The 24,300-nt window shown below is 42.7% G+C and overlaps 1 protein-coding gene across 2 annotated transcripts in view; it reads left to right on the top strand.

Moving 5' to 3' along the window:
• STIL (STIL centriolar assembly protein) overlaps window positions 1-24,300 on the top strand; it is a 114,182-nt gene that overhangs the window by 55,153 nt on the left and 34,729 nt on the right. For both annotated transcript variants that reach the window (XM_030206557.1, XM_030206556.1), the window contains 4 exons: window positions 5,631-5,778; window positions 14,352-14,461; window positions 20,424-20,538; window positions 21,339-22,403. In XM_030206557.1, the coding sequence (XP_030062417.1) occupies window positions 5,631-5,778; window positions 14,352-14,461; window positions 20,424-20,538; window positions 21,339-22,403 (1,438 nt within the window). The remainder of the gene's footprint in view (window positions 1-5,630; window positions 5,779-14,351; window positions 14,462-20,423; window positions 20,539-21,338; window positions 22,404-24,300) is intronic.

The raw sequence follows: 24,300 nt of genomic DNA, 5'->3' as shown, positions 1-24,300 counted from the left end.
TTAATATGGTGGCTAATGCTCTCGCCTCTGGAATGGGCACAAATATGTTGTCTGGGTCCTGGCAAGTTTGTGCAGTTCCACAGGGATCACCACTTTCACCTGTGCTGCTGATATCACACTTACTATCTGTTCTCTCAAACTTTAATGTCACCCTGTCAACTGTCTTGAGCAAGTTCAGTAGTGGATTATGATCGGTCTTCTATGTTAACACGTTTTTTTTTATTGACATTAAGGCACAAAGTACAGGTTATGCAAATCCAATATTCCAAGTTGTTATACTCAATACAACCATACTAAACCCATGTGAGATCATCCTTCGTCATACTTTTATACTTTTCTTCCCACCCCCTCCCCCCATAATCCTTTAGTAGATCGAAAGAAATATACCATGCCTCCTAACCAATATAAATGATACATCAAAACCTTAAACAGTAAAAAAAAAAAAAACTCTGTAAGGCAGAATACATCTGCACTTATCCTCGTTACGTATTCCCCCTTCCCTCTCTCCCCCTCCCACATCCCCACATTCTCTCCTCACTTATTACCACAAGCTCACTGACCAACAAAGTTCTCCCAAACCACCTTTCCTTCCCTATCCCCTTGAGCTTGTATTCCTATTAGCCCGGGAAAACCCTCCCTCCCACCCTCCCGAGGAAGGCTATTAACTAATCTGTGCATGTACCGAAGGGAATCCAGACGGTTACCCTAGAACTTTATACTATATCCTATTCAGAAGCAGACTGCGCCCTCTAGGACTTAGCACCCGTAGATAAGGATTATGATCTGTCTTTTAAAGGTGAATATAAATGTAAAACCAAAAGATGTTGCTGGGTACCCTTCAGCAATCCCCACACTGATGAATTATCTAAGAAAACACCTTCAAATTGGAATCAGTCTTGAAGGTGTTCGATGTCTTTTGGACTCTAAATTGGCCTTGGAATTTCACATTTAAATGATAATTAGTGAGTTTTTTTTATAAAATGAAACTAACTAGAAAATTCTTTTTGGGTGTCCTTTGTCTCACCCTTGCTGAGCACCGGAAATAATGTCATCTCCACGTTGCCTTCAGTACCTTATATCTGTCCTTACCTTAGCGGCACACACCGTGAAGACATGTGCCAAAGGAGAGCACACAAGGAGCAAGTCATGCTCCTTTCTACACACCAAGGATGCGTCGTAGATGCTCAAGTCTTCCTTTCCAGGATGCCTATTTTCCTCTGTAAGACGCTTTCAATTTTCACCCTTTCTTTATTTACCCTTGTCTTTTTCCTACTCTATTTCAGTTCATTGGGGCCATCGTCCCCTCCTTGCACCACCATGGATTATCTCTTCCCAGGTAAGGCAACTAACTGCCATACCTCCTGCTCCCCACTCTCTAATATGCAACTCTTTCCTCTCTCTCTTTATCAGTTGCACTTATTAACTGCTGCTCCATGCAAAACAAACACTTCGCCTGACAAACTTGGCTCACTGATACTGACGCATCCTATTTAAATCGAGCAACTCCTCCAGGCTATGCCTGTTGCTCCCACCCTAAGGAACCCCGCACACTAAGAAAAATCAAAAATGGAAAATGATAGAAAATATATTAAAAAAACAAAACACAGCACTAGAAAATGAAAAGAACAGGCAGGAGCGAAACTTTCCGTCTGTTCTCAAACGTTTTTCGATATATTTTATATCATTTTCCATTTTTGGATTTTTCTTAGTGTGCAGGGTTCCTTAGAGTGGAACGTATGTGATTTTTCATTAAGGTCTTTTCACACTTGCCTTTTGAATTTATCGGTAAAGAAAGTAAAATAGTAACAAAAATTGGAAAGGGGTCACACAATGAGGAATCCTGATGATGCATAGAGCTATATAGTGAGCCGTTGTTATGGCTAGACTCGCTGATAAATAAAGCTTGGCTATAATAACAGCCTATACTGAATTTTCCTCCTGTTTCCCTTTTCTTATTTAAAATTTCTTATTGGTTTGTTTAAAAGTGTACAATTCCTTTCTGGATCTCTACATGCATCCCGTTTATGGGGATTTACTATTTCTTGTAGTTACTCACATTGTCTCGCCCTTGGGATTTTTATAGTTGGTAATTCTTACAAGGTGGCACTTCTCGTGGTTAAAAAGACATACTTAACTGCTAAATTCATGAAAACACCTAATACTGCAATCGTTTACAGGACCCTTAAAACACTTACTATGTATCATACTCTTTCTTATTCTTCTACTACTCCCTTCCATCTCATTTTGAAAACAAAATCCTGAATCTTCGCCAATCTATTCGGATTCAATCCACAAATTCTTCAGCAGTCCACCTCTGTTTCCTCCCTTCCCCATATCCTCTTGCTCCAATTTCTGCTAAACCCTCTTCAATCCATGCCGTACCATGTAGCACCCTATCGACATTTCAAGTTCCCTCAGCCTCCGATCTCAAAGTTGTTTCTCGTATGAGGACCACTACTTTTCCGACTGACCCTCTTCCTTCATACTTTGTTAAATTTCTGCTCACATTTTCTGCCTTTTCTTCTATCCATGATTAGTGAAACCCTTACATCTGGACAGGTCCCATCTGAGCTGAAGCTAGCCTCAGTGTGTCCAAAAATTAAGTAACTAACTAATTCACCCTCCGATACCACAAATTATTGACCAGCTGCAAATCTTCCATTTCTAGCTAAAATTATCGATCATATCGTCCATTCACCACTTTCAGACTTCATTGCTAAAATCAATACATTATATCCAAACCAGGCAGGTTTCAGATGTTGTTGTACAGAAACAGCAATGCTAGGGATTTCCATGCTTATTTGTACGTATCTAGACAAATCTGAGCCAGTTCTTCTGGTATTCTTAGAACTTCCTGCTGCATTCAACCTTGTTAATCACACAATCCTTCTCGACCAGGTAGGCGACTTAGGGGGTAACAGGAATAGCTTTTGATTGGTTTGTCTCATACCTAAATAAGACGCAACATAGTTCACTCTAATGATACTCCCTCCGACCCATTGACATTTTCTTCTGGAGTTCTCCATGGTTCAATACTCTCTCCCACACTATTTAACATCTTTCTTGCTCCCCTTCTTACATAACAACATAGTCTTGGCTTTTTAACACATTCATGTATGCAGATGATATTGAGATTCTCTACCCACTCTGCTCTCTTCACCAACTTAAATTTCAATTATCAACACTAAACAGGTTACCACCACCTGGTTTCATAGAAATGACTACTGTGATTCTTTATACATGGGTCTTCGACTTAAAGAACATCACAGACTACAGATTGTCCAAAACACAGCTATCAAAATCATCAATGGCCTTCAAAAAAAAAAAAAAAAAATTGATCAAGTCATGCCTCACCTCAAAAATACTTCTCCTCTACCTCCACTCTCTATCTCAGTTGATAACACCCTCATCGTCCCCGTCTCATCTGCCCACAACCTCGGTGTCATCTTCGACTCCTCCCTCTCCTTCTCTCCGCACATCCAGCAGATAGCCAAGACCTGTCGCTTCTTCCTCTATAACATTAGCAAAATCCGCCCTTTCCTCTCCGAGCACACCACCCGAACTCTCATCCACTCTCTCGTTACTTCTCGCCTTGACTACTGCAACCTACTCCTCACTGGTCTCCCACTTAGCCACCTATCCCCCCTTTAGTCCGTTCAGAACTCTGCCTCATGTCTTATCTTCCGCCTGAACCGATACACTCATATCACCCCTCTCCTCAAGTCACTTCATTGGCTTCCGATCAGGTACTGCATTCAATTCAAGCTTCTGCTACTAACCTACAAATGTACTTGATCTGCTGCCCCTCTTTACCTCTCAACCCTCATCTCCCCTTACGTTCCTACCCGAAACCTCCGCTCTCAAGACAGATCCCTCCTTTCAGTACCCTTCTCCACCACCGCCAACTCCAGGCTCTGCCCTTTCTGCCTCGCTTCACCCCACGCGTGGAACAAACTCCCCGAGCCCATACGTCAGGCCCCCTACCTCCCCATCTTCAAATCTCTGCTTAAAGCCCACCTCTTCAATGTCGCCTTTGGCACCTAACCTCTACACCTCTACCCAGGAAATCTAGACTGCCCAACTTGACATTTCGTTCTTTAGATTGTAAGCTCATTTGAGCAGGGACCGTCCTTCTTTGTTTATTTTGTATAGCGCTGCGTAACCCTAGTAGCGCTCTAGAAATGTTTAGTAGTAGTAGTGGTTACCTATTACACATCGCATCACACACAAAATCTTACAGTTAGTATTCAAGATTCGCACTTCTGATGAGCCACTCTAGCATGCTCCCTGTTTTCTTCAGATCTATACAACTTGAATGCCTTAACTTGCCTACATACAGGGAAATTCACCTTCAACATACTCAACATGCTATTTTTTCATGTCAAACTCTGGAACTTTAGAATTCATTACCTACTCATTTACACCGGTGTTCCTCTTTAGACACATTCAAATCCAAACTAAAGACCTTCCTTTTTCAGGTTACTTTCTTGAACATCTTATGATTATCCCACTATACTAGTAACATGCTTATGGAATAGGTGGAATCTCTGAGAGTCTTGATACAGGTGCAGAGTACCTTTAGTACTATTCCACTCCCCTCTGGTTTCCTATCATGAAATGGAGTTCTCCCCTCTTTCCCCTATTGCGTGTCATCTAGTCCAACAATCGAATCCTTTTTTAACCCTTTAGTGTCCAATGTTCCCGTAATAAGCCATATGGGAACAGATTGATGGGAACATTGGACACTAAAGGGTTTTAATTTAGACTGTATGTCTCCTAGATGGTAGTTCCCGTTAGGCTGAATAGTAAATTCTTAATAAAACTTAAAATTGCAGAAACCCCTACAAACATAGCAAAATGTAGCCACAAGGCTAATATTTAGAGCCAAAACCTTTGAGTCGCCTCTTTGCTAAGAGATTTGCATTGGCTCTCTGTAACATGCCAGGGTGGTGATTAAAACGCATTCATTAATTTATAGAATTTTTTTTATGGCTTAACCCCAAGTAATATATACCAGCTGATTATATGTTCTTCCTCAGGAAAGGTTTAACATTGATGTTATGTTTTCTATTGGTGCAAGGAAATCTTTTTTTTTTTTTTTTAATCTTCATGTTTCTATCAGGCAGCTTTCTATTAGAACTTGCTTTCTCTTATTGTTAGGTAGCTCAATATTTGAAATTCAGGAAAGAATTGAAGACCACCTTCTTCCAGAAATTTCTGAATTAATCTGGTAGACATTTTATATTTCCCAGAAATGGTCTAGTATCTTTTTTTTTTTTTTTTTTAATCCATACTGAACCATATTTTGGAAAGTAGCAGAATAAAGTATAGTATTATAAGTGCTAGTAAGGACATGTCTGGAGTCTGCCATACGACTGTCTAGAGGTCTTATAATGCTTTTGCCGCCCTGCTGGTCCTGAAAGGATTTCATTTTATTGCTGTCTGATTATCGATGTTCATAGCATGTTTTATCTCTGTTTAGATGTGGGGCACTCTAGAGCTACATATTTTATCAGAAACAGTATCTGTTCTTAGTTTCAAAAGAATCTGCTACAGTTATTACATATTTAGGTTTTAATCCAAAATGGTAACTTTCTATCAAAAGCTTTTTTTTTTTTTTCCTCCAATAGGGTGCTTTCAGAGTCTGGGCATTTCCTCATAGTTCTGTATTCGCTAACACACAAAGAGCCTGAATTTTATGAATGTCTTCCTTGCAGTGGATATAAAGAGTTAGACATTCAGCTGTTAACTGGCAATGAAGCAATACGTCTTTTCCAAGTAAGTAGTTCCTGTATAATGCATATTATGGAAAAAAAAAATACCTTCCATGGTGTAGATTGGTACAAAAAAAAAATGAAAATCAACAATTCCAACTCACAGCCCCCCCCCCCCCCCCCCCCCCAAAAAAAAAAAAAGAAAAATCACTTTTTTTTTTTGCCATTCATATATGGAGTCCTGATCAAAATCTTTTCAGAGACTCTCTTATATAGATGATTCAGACATATGATTATAACTTTAAGGATTTTTGTGTAATTGAAGTGCTTATCAGATTGACAGTGTTTTAAAGCACAATAAATCACTATACTGAAAGTAAGATCAAGTAATGTTTCCAAAAGTTAAAGACCCATAATGTTTCTACCTATATTCAGTGCATTAGATGCTGACAAAAGTATAGCATCATATTGACTGTCCAATAGCAGCATGGCAATAGAGCAGAAGGGCAATAAAAGGAGACCCTGTGGAACCAAAGACTGATTAATACTAATAAAAGCAATTGTGCCTAGTGGTAAAAAGAGCAGAAATCTCAGTATAGCATTGATTTATCTATAAGAACCTTTGACACGATCCCACATTCCTAGATAAAGTAATTAATAAATTGCCTTAAAATGTACAAAATGAAACCTGGTTTGAGTACGTTAAGTTTGCCATGAAAATGTGGCATATACTAAACTCCTTCTGAAGTATGAAGATGGGACAGTTTCATTGCTAACATTAAGATTCAACAAGGGAAAATGTCAGGAAGGCTTGGTCACTTCTTTTCGTTTGGCAGTTAATCTACTGAGCACTTCTATTAATTCCTTGGGCTACAGGTTTAGGCCTATCCTAAAGATGGTAACAATCCAGAGCTTACATCACACTTACTGTTGGTACATAACTTGATGCTGTATTGTTCCAGTGACCAAAAATTAGCAGAACAATTCTCATGTAATATGAAGCTTCTCAGATGATTTTTGGCCCGGACAGAGGAAAATTGAGCAAAACAGAAAATGACCCTCTGCTGACTGGTGGGATAAAGTGGAGGAAGGAATGCCAGTCGAGCATAAATCGCTGAAAAAAAAAATCAGTAGAGAATATTACAGAAGACTGAAAGTAACACTGGACAATGCATTGGTAATTTTCATACTACTACAGCTTTGGAATTGTAAACTGTCCTCTTAAAGGTCTGAAGAAATCGGATGAATGAACCCCAAAAAATTCTCCTTCATACCCATGAGGTAACTTAGAAGAATCAATGTATTCTGAGTGTACATTCCTCAGGCCGAAGGAGGAATGGGCCTCAGATTATACATATAGATCAACATCCCCAAATACATGCACTGGGAGGATTTTTTTTTTTTTTTAGGTATATTAAAAGCAGGAAGCAGGCAAAAGAATTGGTTGGACCGCTAGATGACCGAGGAGCAAAAGGAGCGATCAGGGAAGACAAAGCCATAACGGAGAGTTTAATTGAATTGTTTGCTTCAGTCTTCATCGAGGAGATTTAGGTGGGGTGCCAGAAATGGTATTCGAAGCTGACAAGTCGGAGAAACTTAATGAATTCTCTGTAAACCTGGAGGATGTAATGGGACAGTTCTACAAACTGAAGAGTAGCAAATCTCCTGGACCGGATGGTATTCATCCCAGAGTACTGATAGAACTGAAAAATGAACTTGCAGAGCTAATGTTAGTAATATGTAATTTATCCTTAAAATAGAGCGTGGTAGTGGAAGATTAGAGGGTGGCCAATGTAACACCAATTTAAAAAAAAAAAAAAAAAAAAAAATGTTCCAAAGGAGACCTGGGAAATTATAGACAGGTGAGTCTGACCTCGGTGCCAGGCAAAATGGTAGAGACTATTATAAAGAACAAAATTACAGAGCATATTCAAAAGCATGGATTAATGAGACAGAGGGGCATTTTCGAAAGGGACGTCCAAATTGCGATTTGGACGTCCTTGCAAAATGGGGAAATCTAGGGGCTGGGAAAACCGTATTTTTGAAACAAGATGGACGTCCATCTTTCGCTTCAAAAATACCGTCAGAGACATCCAAATCCTTAAATTTGGACATCCCAAGATTTGGTCGTCCCTAGACATGGACGTTTCTGACTTACGGCTATTTTTGAAACCAAAGACGTCCATGTAAAAAATGTCCTAATGCAAGCCATTTGGTCGTCGGAGGAGCCAGCATACAGTGGTGGAAATAAGTATTTGATCCCTTGCTGATTTTGTAAGTTTGCCCACTGACAAAGACATGAGCAGCCCATAATTGAAGGGTAGGTTATTGGTAACAGTGAGAGATAGCACATCACAAATTAAATCCGGAAAATCACATTGTGGAAAGTATATGAATTTATTTGCATTCTGCAGAGGGAAATAAGTATTTGATCCCCCACCAACCAGTAAGAGATCTGGCCCCTACAGACCAGGTAGATGCTCCAAATCAACTCGTTACCTGCATGACAGACAGCTGTCGGCAATGGTCACCTGTATGAAAGACACCTGTCCACAGACTCAGTGAATCAGTCAGACTCTAACCTCTACAAAATGGCCAAGAGCAAGGAGCTGTCTAAGGATGTCAGGGACAAGATCATACACCTGCACAAGGCTGGAATGGGCTACAAAACCATCAGTAAGACGCTGGGCGAGAAGGAGACAACTGTTGGTGCCATAGTAAGAAAATGGAAGAAGTACAAAATGACTGTCAATCGACAAAGATCTGGGGCTCCACGCAAAATCTCACCTCGTGGGGTATCCTTGATCATGAGGAAGGTTAGAAATCAGCCTACAACTACAAGGGGGGAACTTGTCAATGATCTCAAGGCAGCTGGGACCACTGTCACCACGAAAACCATTGGTAACACATTACGACATAACGGATTGCAATCCTGCAGTGCCCGCAAGGTCCCCCCTGCTCCGGAAGGCACATGTGACGGCCCGTCTGAAGTTGCCAGTGAACACCTGGATGATGCCGAGAGTGATTGGGAGAAGGTGCTGTGGTCAGATGAGACAAAAATTGAGCTCTTTGGCATGAACTCAACTCGCCGTGTTTGGAGGAAGAGAAATGCTGCCTATGACCCAAAGAACACCGTCCCCACTGTCAAGCATGGAGGTGGAAATGTTATGTTTTGGGGGTGTTTCTCTGCTAAGGGCACAGGACTACTTCACCGCATCAATGGGAGAATGGATGGGGCCATGTACCGTACAATTCTGAGTGACAACCTCCTTCCCTCCGCCAGGGCCTTAAAAATGGGTCGTGGCTGGGTCTTCCAGCACGACAATGACCCAAAACATACAGCCAAGGCAACAAAGGAGTGGCTCAGGAAGAAGCACATTAGGGTCATGGAGTGGCCTAGCCAGTCACCAGACCTTAATCCCATTGAAAACTTATGGAGGGAGCTGAAGCTGCGAGTTGCCAAGCGACAGCCCAGAACTCTTAATGATTTAGAGATGATCTGCAAAGAGGAGTGGACCAAAATTCCTCCTGACATGTGTGCAAACCTCATCATCAACTACAGAAGACGTCTGACCGCTGTGCTTGCCAACAAGGGTTTTGCCACCAAGTATTAGGTCTTATTTGCCAGAGGGATTAAATACTTATTTCCCTCTGCAGAATGCAAATAAATTCATATACTTTCCACAATGTGATTTTCCGGATTTAATTTGTGATGTGCTATCTCTCACTGTTACCAATAACCTACCCTTCAATTATGGGCTGCTCATGTCTTTGTCAGTGGGCAAACTTACAAAATCAGCAAGGGATCAAATACTTATTTCCACCACTGTATATAATGCACTGGTCCCCCTGACATATCAGGACACCAACAGAGCACCCTAGGGGCACTGCAGTGGACTTCATAAGTTGGTCCCAGGTACATAGTTCCCCAACCCCCCCTAAAACCCACTCCCCACAACTGTACAACACTACCATAGCCCTGAGAGATGAAGGGGGGGCACCTACATGTGGGTACAGTGGGTTTCTGGTGGGTTTTGAAGGGCTCACATTTACCACCATAAGTGTAACAGGTAGGGAGTGATGGGCCTCGGTCCGCCTGCCTGAAAGTGCACTGCACCCACTAAAACTGATCCAGGGACTGCATACTGCTGTCACGGAGCTGGATTTGAGGCTGGCAAAAAATATTTCAAAAGTTTTTTTTTTTAGGGTGGAGGGGGTTGGTGACCACTGGGGGAGTAACAGGAGGTCATCCCCAATTCCCTCTGGTGGTCATTTGGTCAGTTCGGGCACCTTTCTGAGGCTTAGTGATAAAAAATGGACCAAGTAAAGTCGGCCAAGTGTTCGTCAGGGAAGCCCTTCTTTTTCCATTATCGGTCGAGGATGCCCATGTGTTAGGCATGCCCCAGTCCCGCCTTCGCTATGCTTCCAACGCGCCCCCGTGAACTTTGGTCGTCCCCGCAACGGAAAGCAGTTGAGGACGCACAAAATCGGCTTTCGATTATGCCGATTTGGGAGACCCTGGGAGAAGGACGCCTATCTCCTGATTTGTGTCGAAAAATGGGCGCCCTTCTCTTTCGAAAATAAGCCTGATTGTGTCAATAATGTATGTTTTATTTAAGCAATAATTTGTCGGTGCTGAGAAATATACAAGTCTGAACTCACTGTAGAAGTAAAACTGAAATCTCATCCTGAGACTTGCTTCTTTGCTGATCTTTGAATAGATGAAAAGCTCCTTCTTTCAGCTACAGTTGTTTGGGATGGCGAGCTAATCTGGAAAGAGAATCTTATCGCTTCCTTAGCCCAGGCAGCCAGACATAGCTCCGGTAAGCGGCTGCTAGAGGAGAAGGCAGAGATGTTAGACACTTTCTCATCATGTCACTCTAGTTCAGTGTCAGGTAGAATCTTCGAGATTTATTAACCACCTTTATGAAAAGATTCACCCAAGATGGTGTACAATAGGTACAGTTTAACATAAAACGTATATTGTTAACAGCATAACAATAGTATAATCAAGAATAAACATAAATACAATAAATGAGGTAAATTTGAAAAGAGTTAAGTTGAAACCTAATAACAGAACTACCATGAAACAGTATCAAAAATATACACATTTAACAGCACTGGAATTCAAATACCAGAGATATAATACAATGTTAGCATAATGCTAGTGATACACCTAATAAGCAGAATTAGAACATTCAACTAATTTAGATATGATGCTAAAGATTTTCTACAATACGGCTTACGATGGGAACAAGACGAGTGATACAGAGTCAGGTAGAATAATTTGATGGTTAGTTAAACTCAAGGCAAGTTCATTATAGTTAAGCTACTACTACTACTACTTAACATTTCTAAAGCGCTACTAGGGTTACGCAGCGCTGTACAATTTTAACATGGAAGGACAGTCCCTGCTCAAGGAGCTTACAATCTAAAAGACAGGTGTACAATCTAAAGACCAGGACCAGGAGATCCTGCGACTATGGAAGCTTGAGCGTAGAGCCGACCAGAAGGCGCTGAAGATCAGCATACCAAAGCCTGCGGGGCTAATCCGGCACCACCAGGATTACTCGATCCCTGTGTGCCTCTATCTTCTGAATCACACGCCGCCCCCCCCCCCCCTCCCCCCGGTAGCCTGCAAAAGATAAGGAACTGATCTAAGTTACAGTGTGTGTAGCAAGCTAGTCCAGGTGCAGAATGAGTGTATAGTCAGTCACCCTATGTATTAAAGGCTTGGGAGAAGAACCAGGCTTTCACCTGCTTCCTAAAGTAGAGGTAGTCTCGAGTTACACATAGCCCCTCTTGGAGTAAATTCCAGAGCATGGGGGCTTCCCCTGAGAAGGCTCGCTGGCGGGTATCACATTGTACAATTTCTTTTGACAAAGGTACAGATAGTGATGATCCTTTTAGAGGACCTTAGAGGTCTTAAAGGTGTGTAAAGGGTTAACTTATTCTTTAAGTACCCTGACCCATTTTGTCTGAGGACCTTTAAAATCAAACATAGTTTTAAATTTAGCCCTGTAAGGTACTGGTAGCCAGTGTAGCTTTTGCAGGAAGTTTGTGATGTGGTCCCACCACTTGCAGCCTTCTATCAGTCGTGCTGTAGCATTCTGAATTAGAGCTGATACAAACTCTTTTTGGTTTGGCCAGTGTACAGGGCTTTACAGTAGTTTAGTTATGATATTATCATGTCATGGACCACTGTGGTCAAATTCATCTTTTTAATGTACGGAGAGAGATTTCGTAGTTGCCGTAGAGGAGAGACCATTTTTGAAGGTTGTTTGAATTTGTAGGATCAGTGTGAGTGATGAGACTAGCAGTATCCCAAGATTCCTGACCTGTGATTTTAGGGGGAGTTCATACTTCCCAAAAGGTTGTTTGAAGCCAGGTATTTGTCCACTTGTGTTTGGTATCCAAAGAATCTCTGTTTTATTTGGGTTCATGTAAAGTTTGTTGTTTGTCCATTCCTGAGTTGCGGTTAGGCAGGCAGCCATTTTACTCACTGTGGGTAGATTGCGTTCAGTGGGTATGAGCATCAGCATAGATGTAGAATTTTGTGTCCATTGACCGAAGTAGCTCAGCCAGAGGCTTGAGGTAGATATTAAATAAAATAGGAGACAGTATGAATCCATGTGGCACCCCATAGTTCAGTGCCCAAGGTGATGATATGCTGTTGCTGAACAGAACTGATTGCTGTCTATCTGATAGGATTTTGAACCAAGTAAGTACTGTGCCACCTGTTTCTGCCAGTCTTGTAAACATGATATTATGATCCACAGTGTCGAAGGCTGCTGAGAAATTAGGGGGCACGCAATGAAGCTACAAAGTAGTACATTTAAAATAATCTGAGAGAATATTTCTTCACTCAATGTGTAATTAAACTCTGGAATTTACCAGAAATGTAGTAAAAGCAGTTAGCTTATCGGGGTTTAAAAAACATTTGGATGGCTTCCTAAAATAAAAGTCCATAGACCATTATTAAAATGGACTTGGAGGAAATCCACTACTTATTTCTAGGATAAGCAGCATAAAATGTATTGTACTGTTTTGGATCTTGCCAGATACTTGTGATCTGCATTGGCCACTGTTGGAAACAGAATGCTGGGCTTGATGGACCTTCGGTTTAACCCAGTATGGCAATACTTATGTATTGGTTGAGATGAAATGCTGATACCACTTTCAGAAGAAAAACTGCATGCAGGGAGACCTCGGCCTCTGAAAAGCAGAGAAAGAGCTCCCAACAAGGGAGGCTGAAGCTACGAAACCCTACATGACAATGCAACAACCACCAAGAACGCTGTCTTTAGCGTAAGATCTTTCAAGGCGGCCTTCTGGAGTGGCTCAAAAGGAGGCTTCCGAAGAGCCCAAAGGACTAAATTAAGGTTCCACTCTGAACACAGTGTATGAAAGGGATGCCACAAGCAGCCCGCTTTCCACAAGAGACATCTTCTGTAGTCGGTCTCTGAAACAGGCAAAAGTCACAACCTGAACTTTTAGAGAACCCAATGCAAATCCTTTCTGAAGAATGAGAAGTGTGGTGTAGAAGTTGGAAGTAGAGAGAAAGACCTCTTTACTAAGACCCTGTGAGCAACTATATTTCCTGTACTTCCCAGACATTATCCAGGTAGTGATAATACATTTAGATAGTTTTACAATTGATCCTGATTCAGTTGTTACCTCTTATTTTCCATCTGTTTTTATAGTTCACTGCTCAATGTTTTTTTATGGCAATACATTTTTTAGTTTGACTCTGCTTGTCTGGACTGACTTAAGAGACCTGGTGGTTTGTATGTTGGGTCTGTGAGTTTTTTCTAGGAATCGTGGGACCACTAGAATGTGGCCCAGTAACCTAGAAATAACTTGAGTGGGAGGTTCACCAGAGGTGGTTAAGACCCAATCGGTGAGAGGAAAGTACTAGTGTAGAGCATATGCCCAGGTGCAGGCAGACCTGAGCTGAGCTGGGACAGACCCTGTAGGTGGCCGCAGGGTTAGCACCTTCAAGTGGCAAGGTGTTCTGTGACAACTGCTTCTAGAGAATTCCAAAACAGAATTGTTCATTCCTGTCTCCTTGTCTAAACTGCAGTTGTGTGTAAATGCATCATAATACTGCATAAGCAGCTCATGCTTTTTGGTCTGTGACTACAAGGGTAACAGTCCTGATTATTAAGGAAAGAGGAGCACTGCATAGATGGCTGTTTCTTAAGTGATTATCTTCTGATGGCTTTTCTGTTTCCTTTTGAGGGCAATTTTCAGTATCCATTTACTAATACGAAGTACCACTGGAAAACACCCTTCTGAAAATGTGAAGGTGTGCATATTTCACAGTGCACACTTAATTCTGAAAGCATTCCTGAGGCAAGAAAAGGCAACGGATGTGATTTCTGTGTTCTCAAAACTATGCGTGTTTGTTAGAAAAAGTACTTCCAGTAAAAGGCAGCATGTATTTTGCAGGTACTTCATTCTCCAGTTTTGGAAGGGAATCTACACGTGTACTTTGAGAACTGGTACAGAATCCATGAGGAAAAATATCTGTAGACTTTGCATCAGAGTGCACATTTCTGAAAATTGCACTCTGGATCTATATCTCTGTAAAAAGATTTTGTACATCTTCTGTATATATCTATGATTTTGTTTCAGAATGTTGAACCATCAGACAGACAACCTATCCTGTTTGAGCTAAGTGCAGAGCTCCATAATGCTGAAATGGGCTTTTTCAATGAAGTTTCCAAGAATGCTTCTGTCAGAACGTAAGTACAAACATTTATACTCTGTACTAGCCTACGGTTAAAGCAGCGAGACTGGAGCCAGGGTTTTGAATCCTGTTGATTCTCCTTGTGACCTTCAAGTCATTTAACCCTGTATTACTATGAAAGTGAATATGTAGCTAGTGTTGAACCTTGCAAACTGTGTTTTTAATAGAAAGTTAATACCTAAAGAGGTGGTTGGTAGCTTTTTTCCCTGGGAGCAGCATACCACTTCACTTCCTGATCTATTAGAAATTAAACACTCTCCCAGACCCCATTCTCTCTCTCTAAACCATTAAAAATTTAGTTTTGGATTTAGCTCATGCGTTTGCAGTAATCTTCCTTGAAGGCATTTTAGGTACTAACAAATGTATTTCCCTATCCCTGGTGGACTTAATGTAAATTTCTATCTGAGGCAATAGAGGGTTGTGATATGCCCAGTGTTGCAAGGAGCATCCATTGCTTTTGAACTTGTCATCCCTGATTCTCATTCCACTGCACTATAACTACTAGGTACTTCTCCACTCTATTGAAATGCCTTATGTTAGTGAATCTTAGGATACATTTTGACATAATGAAATAGTGCATCAGTGCTATTCCTTAGCATCTGACCAGACCAGAAATTGTGGGTTATGTCCATTGACCAGCAGATGGAGACAGAGAGAGAAAATAGTTCTTCATAATTCATCCCATGCAACCGTAGAACACTCAGTATTTCTCCAGTGGATGTATGGTCGCCTAACCAGGCAGCTCCTGATCTATCATTGGGATAGTTCCTAAGCCAGTTGGAAACTGAGCTTCTCTGAAACTGAGGATTACCTTTAGACAGTCTGTGCTGCAATCTTCAAGGCTTTATGAAAAGACAATTTGCCTTGGAGCTGGGGTATAGCTCAGATTCCTCACCTCCTCCCCCATATCCTCATAATCTCACCAGCAAGAAGCTAAAGAGAGCTCTGTTAGAGCTGTAAAGTTGAGGATTTTTTTTCTGCTGTTTGGAGCCTCACAGACATCACACTGAACTAGTTTGAAGAAGTTGTGGCTTAGCGGTGTTTGCTGCTGCCCATAGAGCCACTGGATTGATAGACTGAACCTGCGGGGACAGTGATTACCACTCCTGCGGGTCTGGCATCTGTCGTCTTCCCCTGCCGTGGTATCACTACTTTATGGAGCCACCAACAGCGATCCCCACAGACCTGCTTCGGGACCTTCCCTCTGTCAGGTCCCACCTTCTCAAAAACAGAAAGTCGCATCAGAAAATGGGACCTGGCAGAGGGAAGGCCCCAGAGCAGACCTTTGGGAATAGCTGTCAGCAGCTTCATAAGGTAGTTACTTGTCATCGGCAGCAGAGGAATCCAGAACCTAGTAGGCTGTGTCTGTCTACCAGCAGGTGGAGATAAAAGATCACTGACTTGAACACAGTAATATAGGACAGGTAGCTTCCCAGTAAGTCAGTATATCTCTAGCTTCAGCAAGCGGATGGACAGCCTTCTGTTAGTTCCTAGTTTACTCTGTTTGGCGTTGCTCCTGGTCTAGGGCTTGTCGCGTGTGAAGGTGCTTTAGGGGGCATACCTGGTCACCCCAGGTCCTTCCTCCACCCTGGGTGTCCTCCGAACCCCTGTCCTGCTAAGCTGGCCTCTGCCTCAATTCCACAATGCATTAAAAAAATTTTGGCTCAGTATCTGCTCAGAGCAAGCCTTGCTGACAAGCTTTTGTGGAACAAGAAAGTAAAAATATAAAAGTAAATAAAGAACACTTTTGATCTCCTTTGTGTGAGGAGTGAGGTGAGGCTCTGGAGCGCTTGCAGTGTGTTGTCTTCGGAGGACCATTTCAGCCTGTTTCTTTGTGGCTGCAGAGGCAGCACTGTGGAGGGGGATGAGTGCTTTTCAGTTTTGTTTTCCTGCCTGCACAGCCCGACAACATGCGATTCCCAGGGAGGTGTTGGCAGAGCCCAGCAAGCACTGTTCCCGCTGCAGAAAGCTGTGGGCAACATTGAGGCTCTGTGTGGAGCGGTGTGCCGAATTGACTGCGGTGGATCCCACGGTGACAGTGTATTGCATGGTGGTTTCCCGTGCAGGAAATGCCTGCATGTGTTCTCCCTTGCTGCAGACTCGTGGCTCCAGCAGCCATCTCGAATCCTCCTCAGCCCGGGCTGTTTTCATGGTAGAACTGGGTCTCGTAGTGGCAGCTGACATAGGAGCAAGAGTCCCATGGAGTGCGGAGTTGGGGAAGCCATTTACCCCTGACTTGTCCTTCTGTTTCATCAGTCATACCTGATCAAGTCTCAGCAGTAGGCACCTCACTCATGGGCATGGTGCTTTTGGAAGAGCTTCTCAGCCTCTGTCTTGATACTCCAGAAAAACAAGCGCCTGGATGCTGGCTTCTGAGGTGGGGTCGTTGGCCCCTCACTCTCCCCCATTATCGGAACCAGCGCTGTCCATGTTGGCATAGTCTCCACTGGGAGAGGATTTGGAAGAGGAGGAGCTGCTGGCCGCGGAGCTGGATGCTCCCCACGGCCGTGCGTATATTTCATAAGGAAGAGTTTCCTCCTTGATCATTAATGCACTGCAGGCACAGTATTATTGTGGAGGAGTCCCTGGCTCCTGCAGCAGCTAACCCTAAGATGGCTGGCACTAGGAGGTCTTCCCAGTTCATGAGGCGATTGAGGAACTCATTTCAGCGCAGTGGAACATGCCGGAGATGGAACTTGGGGTGACGAAAGCCATGACTCACTTTTACCCTGTTCTGCAAACTTAACTGGATAAATTTAAGCTCTCTAAAGTGGATGCATTTGTGGCAGTGGTCACCAAAAACACAACGCTCCCTGTGGGGGGGGGGGGGGGGGGGGAAGCATTGCCTTGAAGGACGTACAAGATAGGAAGTTGGAGGCTGTGTTGAAACAGGCATTTGAGGTCTTGGCTCTTTCTCTGCAGGCATCCATCTGCGGCTTCTACGCAGTGAGAGCTTCTCTCTCCTGGCTGGGAGAGGAGGTCCAGACCTTGACCAACTTTCCCTTTTTGGAGTCGGATTTGGCTTATTTGGTGAACTCTCTATATGACCTCATGCGTTCGGCTGCCAAGCAGATGGCGGTGGCTGTTATGGGCCGACATCTATTGTGACCTGGATAAGCCATTGATAAGGCCCAAGAGAGACTAGCGTCGTATGCTTTCCTCCTTTGTTGGGGGGGGACAGGTCTTTTGTATGCATATCCTCCCATACCTCTCGTGGGGAAGACATTGCTGAAACTCATGCAAGACCACGGGACCATGGTCTGGCCGCGGCAGATCTGGTGTCCTCTTCTGGAGTTATCTCTGAAGAACCGAGGAGATAGGAGTGTTTTCTGACCCTCATCAGTCAAAACGAGAGATCTCTTCTGCATCCCCACCTTCAGTCTATGGCCATCAAAGCCTGACAAGAGCCTAGAATTTGCTTCCTTGGGTCTGTCAGAGGATGTCTCCTGGGTCTTGCTGGCTTCCAGGAAAGATTCCACTAAGTGGTGGTATTCTTTCACATGGAGGAGGCTTGCTGTCTGGTGTGAGGGCAAGGCCCTAGATCCCCTTTCTTGCTTTACACAGACTGCTTGAATACCTTCTACATCTTTCCTAGTCTGGTCTTAAAACCAACTCTGTAAGGGTTCACCTCAGTGCAATGGTGCTTATCAATGTGTAGAGGGTATGCCCATCTCTGGACAGCCTCTAGTTGTTCACTTCATGAGAGGTTTGCGTCTGTCAAAGCCCCCAGTCAAACCTCATCTGTGTCATGGGACCTCAATGTCGTTCTCACCCAGCTGATGAAAGCTCTTTTTGAGCCACTGAATTCCTGCCATCTGAAGTACTTGACCTGGAAGGTCATTTTCTTGGTGGCTGTTAACTTCAACTTGTAGAGTCGGTGATCTTCAGGCTCTAGTAGTGGATGTACTTTTATTTACTAAGTTTCATCGTAACAGAGTAGTCCTCCACACGCACCCTAACTTCCTGCTTAAGGTGGTTTTGGAGTTCCATCTGAACTAGTCGATTTGTCTTGCCAACATTCTTTCCCCAACCCCATGCCCATCCTGGTGAGAGCACCTTGCACACCTTGGACTGCAAGCGAGCTTTGGCCTACTACATGTAGCGGGCTAGGCCTCACAGAGAGTCTGCCCAACTTGATCCCAACAGGATGGGGGTTGCTGTCGGGAAACACACTATTTCTAATTGGCTTGCAGATTGCATTTCTTTCACTTATGCCCAGGCTGGGTTGACTGTGGAGGGTCATGTCACGGCTCACAATGTCAGAGCCATGGCTGCGTCGGTAGCCCATCTCCATTGAAGAAATTTGCAAGACTGTGACGTGGTCTTCCTTCTACACGTTCACATCTCATTATTGCCTTGAGCAGGATACCTGATGCAATAGTCTATTCAGGCAGACAGTGTTTGCAGAATCTGTTTGGGGTCTAGAATCCAACTCCACCCCCCACCACTACCACTAGGCCCATTTTATTCTGTTCCATGCTGCACTCTCCCACAGTTTGTATATAGTTTATTTAATCTGAGTTATGTCCTTGCCATTGCGAGGTCCAATTGACCAATGTTTTTTGTTGTTTTTCAGTGAGCCTGGATGCTAGGTATACCCAATTGTGAGAATTTAATGGCCTGCTTGTCCTCGGAGAAAGCGAAGGTACCTGTAGTGGGTATTCTCTGAGGACAGCAGGCCTTATATTCTCACAAACCCTCTTGTCTCCCCTTGGAGTTGTCTCCTATATTTACTTTGTCTTTTTATGCTATAGTATCTAACTGCGGTAACCGCGCTCTCGCAGTGGGCAGGAAGGCACTTGTGCATGTGCTGTGGAGCAACTCTCGCGTTCTGTAAAGCTCTGTTTTTCTTTTAGCTTGTTACAAGCTGCGGACCGGGCAATAAGGAATCACATTACTAAATTGTGAGACTATAAGGCCTGCTGTCCTCTGAGGATACCTGCTACAGGTAAGTATCTTAACTTTCTTTTACCACGGATTAAATTGATAGCCCTCAGGAGACAGGAAAAATAGCCAATCACAATGTGTTAGCTAAAGTTGAAAAAAAACAAAACAAACACCAGAATCCTGAATTGTAATAACCAGAAACAAACGGTTCTCTAGGCATTTTTTTTCTCATGGTTTCGAGATAAAGCAAGCACTGCTGGAACCAGTGGCTCCGTACTAGTTGCCTAAGTCAACAAACTGATTCTTACAATGAGAAAAAGCTTGCTTTGTGTCCTTTTTTTTTTTTTCATGACCAAAAGCATTATTTGCCAATGTGCGTATACTAGATAAACATATAGGGCAGTGTTACCCAAACCTGGTCCTGGAGGCACCCCGGACAGTCAGGTTTGCAGGATATCCATAATGAATATTCATGAGAGAGATTTGCATGCAGTGAAAGCAGTGCATGCAAATTTCTCATGAATATTCATTGTGGATATCCTGAAAACCTGACTGGCTGGGGTGCCTCCAGGACCAGGTTTGGGAACCACTGATATAGGGGTTTATTTTCAAAGCACTTAGGCCCTGATGCTCAGAAGTAAATGCGGGCTCTCAAGGCCATTAGTACTGGAATAGCGCCTGCAGTTACAAGCGCACAATGCGCAGAGGCTTGGAGCGTGGGAATCAACACACGTGCTGAAGAACAGTGCAATAAGCATGCAAATGTAGTTGAAGGGATTCAGATGAGGGCAATCATGCTCTTTGCCTTCATTTTTCTCTGTTTTCTATTTCCTGTAATGCACAGCAAATAGCACAGCTAACAAAGGCACCCTTAACGCTGTAAACCCTACGCCAGCTGGCATTAGAGTGTTTCTGCCGAGCCCATAGCTTCTGCTGTCCTGGTCGTTTCAGAACTCTTCTAGTATCAGTGAATCCTACTGAAGCTTCTGCCTGCAAAATGTTTTTCTTTAATATACTACCATATATGGAAGACGTTTGGATTTTTTTCATACTTGTTGTTTATATCCTAGTGTTCATCAAGGCTCCTCACCAAATACATTATCTGTTAGTGATCACGATTCTGGTGTGGAAGATGAAGATTTTTCACCAAGGCCAACTCCTAGCCCTCACCCATCGACTCAACAGGTAATGCATAAACAAAACCAGTTGCAATGAATGAACTAATAATATAACCTTTTGTCCTGTGAGTTGGCATTTGCCTGCATCTGTACATAATCTTGTGATTCACTTGTGTAGCATCCTTGAGTGTGGGATGTTGTCGTTGTTGTATCCTTATTGAGTTATCATTTCTTCTCATAGTTTCCCTAAAATGTGGTGACATGTTTTAAGAAATAAAATTCTAGAATTTTGTAGGATTTTCATCAAAACCCTATTTTAAGCATTTTATTCTGTGCATACATTCATTGTTTTGTTTCATTATCATTTCTGCAAATTTTGTATTTTTTTTTTTTTTGTTACATTTGTACCCCGCGCTTTCCCACTCATGGCAGGCTCAATGCGGCTTACATGGGGCAATGGAGGGTTAAGTGACTTGCCCAGAGTCACAAGGAGCTGCCTGTGCCTGAAGTGGGAATCGAACTCAGTTCCTCAGTTCCACCACCCTAACCACTAGGCCACTCCTCTACTGTTGCTACTATTTGAGATTCTACATGGAATGTTGCTATTCCATGTAGAAGTCGGCCCTTGCAGATCACCAATATGGCCGCGCAGGCTTCTGCTTCTGAGAGTCTGACGTCCTGCACCAAATATACGTGTTTCTTTGGCATGCTATATATTTTATAAGGCTTGGTGCTTTCAAACGTTCAAGAAAATGTTAACTTAGTTTTAATTGGTAGGCCTTGGACGTTTGCTTCCCCATTTAGACTTATCATAAAGTATCTTCTGCAGTTCTAAAATTAAACTGATTTTTTTTTTTTTTAATTTAGATTTCTAGAATTCAGCCATCTGTTCCTGAACTTTCCTTTATCTGTGATGGCAGCTTTGAATCTAAAACTGTACCTCAGCACATAGAGACTATAAATAGTAAAATTCCACTTACTTTAGTTCCCCAGTCTGGTAGAAATACTAATGCATCAAGAAATCTATCCAACCAAAACCAGCACGGTGACCATGAGCCCCAAGGCAGGAGCAACACAGTTACAACTTCTAATAAGAAAGGACTGTCAAATTCATTAAACCCCAAAATATCGGCTATGAAACCTTTTAGAGAAACACAGTCTCCACTACATGCGCCTAATCCTCGTTGGAAAGTCGGGCCTCAGGTAAGAAAAAATTGCAGCTCATCTTCATCTTCAACGCCTCAGAGTGGATCCTCACCTGATACATCTGTTCACCAACCCAGATTGTCATCTGAGAGACTTGGTTCAAACCATGTTATAGCCATCCAAAGAAAGGTGCCACCTCCAGTAAGAAGATCATCCATATCAAATTCTAAGCTTCCAGCTGTTGCACCACAGTCTCACCCACAAGGTATCACACTTCAGCTTCAGAATCCTAGAACAGAAATGGAGGTGTCAGTCCCTCACATACCAACTTGCCATCCTCCCCATGTTTGTGGCTGTTCACAAAATCATGGACACATCCAGTACAGTGCAACAAATGCTTGGCAAGGAATACGCAAAATGGGCTCTCCTAATATTCCAGAAAGGCATTCTGAAGTTTCTTCTGACAATGCATATTCTGCTTTTCAGCAGAACTTGGCATGTCCAAATATGTGCTGTAATCAAGTATGTTCTACAAGTAGCCCAATCAACCAAGGATGCCATGGAAGAATAGAAACTTGTTCTCCTCCCAGTGGCAGTCTGTCACCAGGAAGTAGACTGCCTTCCCAAGTTAGCCCTTGTAATTTGCAGTCTTACGCAGCATACCCAGCATGTACACATACACCTACATCTATAGGAGGGCTGGATAATGGAATGATGGGATTATCTGCTGATGCCTACAGACTCTTGGTAGAACAGGACAGGCAACTAAAAATACTTCAGTCTCAGGTATGTAGGTTATTTTTACCTCCGAGTATATATTTCAACAGTTTTTCTGCATGAAAGCCACTTTTTTTTAATAGTTTCACAGAAATGTCTGTCTTATGTATTAAAACACTCGTTGCTAAACCAGCCCATACAATGGGTTGTGTCCCTTCCTGACCAGCTGATAGAGGTAGAAAAATACTGATCTCTTCCAGAGATCTCACCTGTGAAAGGGCTAATGCAGACTGGAATTCTCCAACATTTCTCCACCTCTAGCATATGGTAGGTAGGCTGGTGCAATAGGACAAAGGTGTTGGGCATGGCCTGTGTCCCTTGAGACTGAATTCCAGGTCACTTAGCTCCTGAGATTGGTTCACAGGCCTTATCTTCGTGAATCAGGAGCTTAGTCTATATGCCACCAAGTCTTAGTCTGTGGGTTTTGGCCTAGTGTAGCATGTTGGTAGCAGACCCCGTAGGCTACTAATAGAGGGGAGTGGGGTCCTTTCCTTTTATTCATGCTAGACCTGCCCGTCTTCAAGTCTTTGCTTAAAGCCAACCTCTTCAATGCTGCGTTCAGCACCTAACCCTTACCGTTCAGTGAATCCAGACTGCCCCTATCGGACCGACCGTTCACTTGTCTATTAGATTGTAAGCTCTTTGAGCAGGGACTGTCTCTCTTTGTTAAATTGTACAGCGCTGCGTAACCCTAGTAGCGCTCTAGAAATGTTAAGTAGTAGTAGTAGACCAGTCCAGGATGCACCTCAAAGACTACAGTACTGTGGGTTATGGGGATGCAAGCTTCCTCCCTTTTGTTTCCAAAGAGAAGTTTGAGGTGTTCAGAGGGTTTGTGATGGTTGAAAAAAAAAATTAGGTTCTGTAAGGAATTTCAAGTGGCTGGATTTAGTTCTCACCTATTTAACTTTGGTAAAAGCATAACCAGAGGATTTCCAGCCTGCACCAATCCTTATACAGGTGATATCACTGGAAGAGATAATCAGTTTTCTGTACCTTCATCTGCTGGTCAGGAAGGGACATAACTCATTCATGTGGACTGACCTAGCAGGATTCAAGGAAGGAAACTAACAGATATGAATAAATGTTCTTATAGTTTAGGTTAAAAGGAGAGCTGATATCCATGGTTTAGTGTTGTTACTGGATTACTGTGTAGGATTTTTTCCCCTTCTTTAAAAGTATTACTTTCAGTTGCAAATTCAGCTACTTTAAAGTAGTGTAGTTATTATGTTACTCCATTTGATGTGTGATAGTAAAGGTCCTCAAAAAATATATATATATATATAAGCGGATCCCCTGCTATTGGATAAACTTACTACATTTGACTTTTTTTAAAGAATTTTACTGCCTTCATCAGCTCAAAATAGAATGAACCAATGTATTGAGTCCAATAAAAAGTTTGTCGCTTTGTTGTTGACCTATATTTCTGCTTATTGAAGCAGACTAAACAGAACAGCCATGCTTTCTCCAGGGTAGAAGATAACTGCAGGTTAGGAAGAAAGAAGAGGAAACCCACTAAATGCTCATTTATGTTTTTAAACCTGAAAGCTATTGAAATGTATCAAGTACATACAATAGTAAGGTATTGCTTTATTTTGTTACCTATTATAGCTGCACGTGCGTTCTAACACGATTTGCAAATGGGCCAAGTTAGCATGTATGCTGATCTTTACCATACAGCCCTCATAATGAAGTACATAAGTACATAAGTACATAAGTAGTGCCATACTGGGAAAGACCAAAGGTCCATCTAGCCCAGCATCCTGTCACCGACAGTGGCCAATCCAGGTCAAGGGCACCTGGCACGCTCCCCAAACGTAAAAACATTCCAGACAAGTTATACCTAAAAATGAGGAATTTTTCCAGTCCATTTAATAGCGGTCTATGGACTTGTCCTTTAGGAATCTAT

This window comes from Microcaecilia unicolor, chromosome 6 (assembly GCF_901765095.1).
Source record: "Microcaecilia unicolor chromosome 6, aMicUni1.1, whole genome shotgun sequence".
Classification (NCBI taxonomy): domain Eukaryota; kingdom Metazoa; phylum Chordata; class Amphibia; order Gymnophiona; family Siphonopidae; genus Microcaecilia; species Microcaecilia unicolor.
The sequence above is the reverse complement of the archived record's forward strand: the minus strand, read 5'-3'. Positions and strand labels throughout refer to the sequence as shown.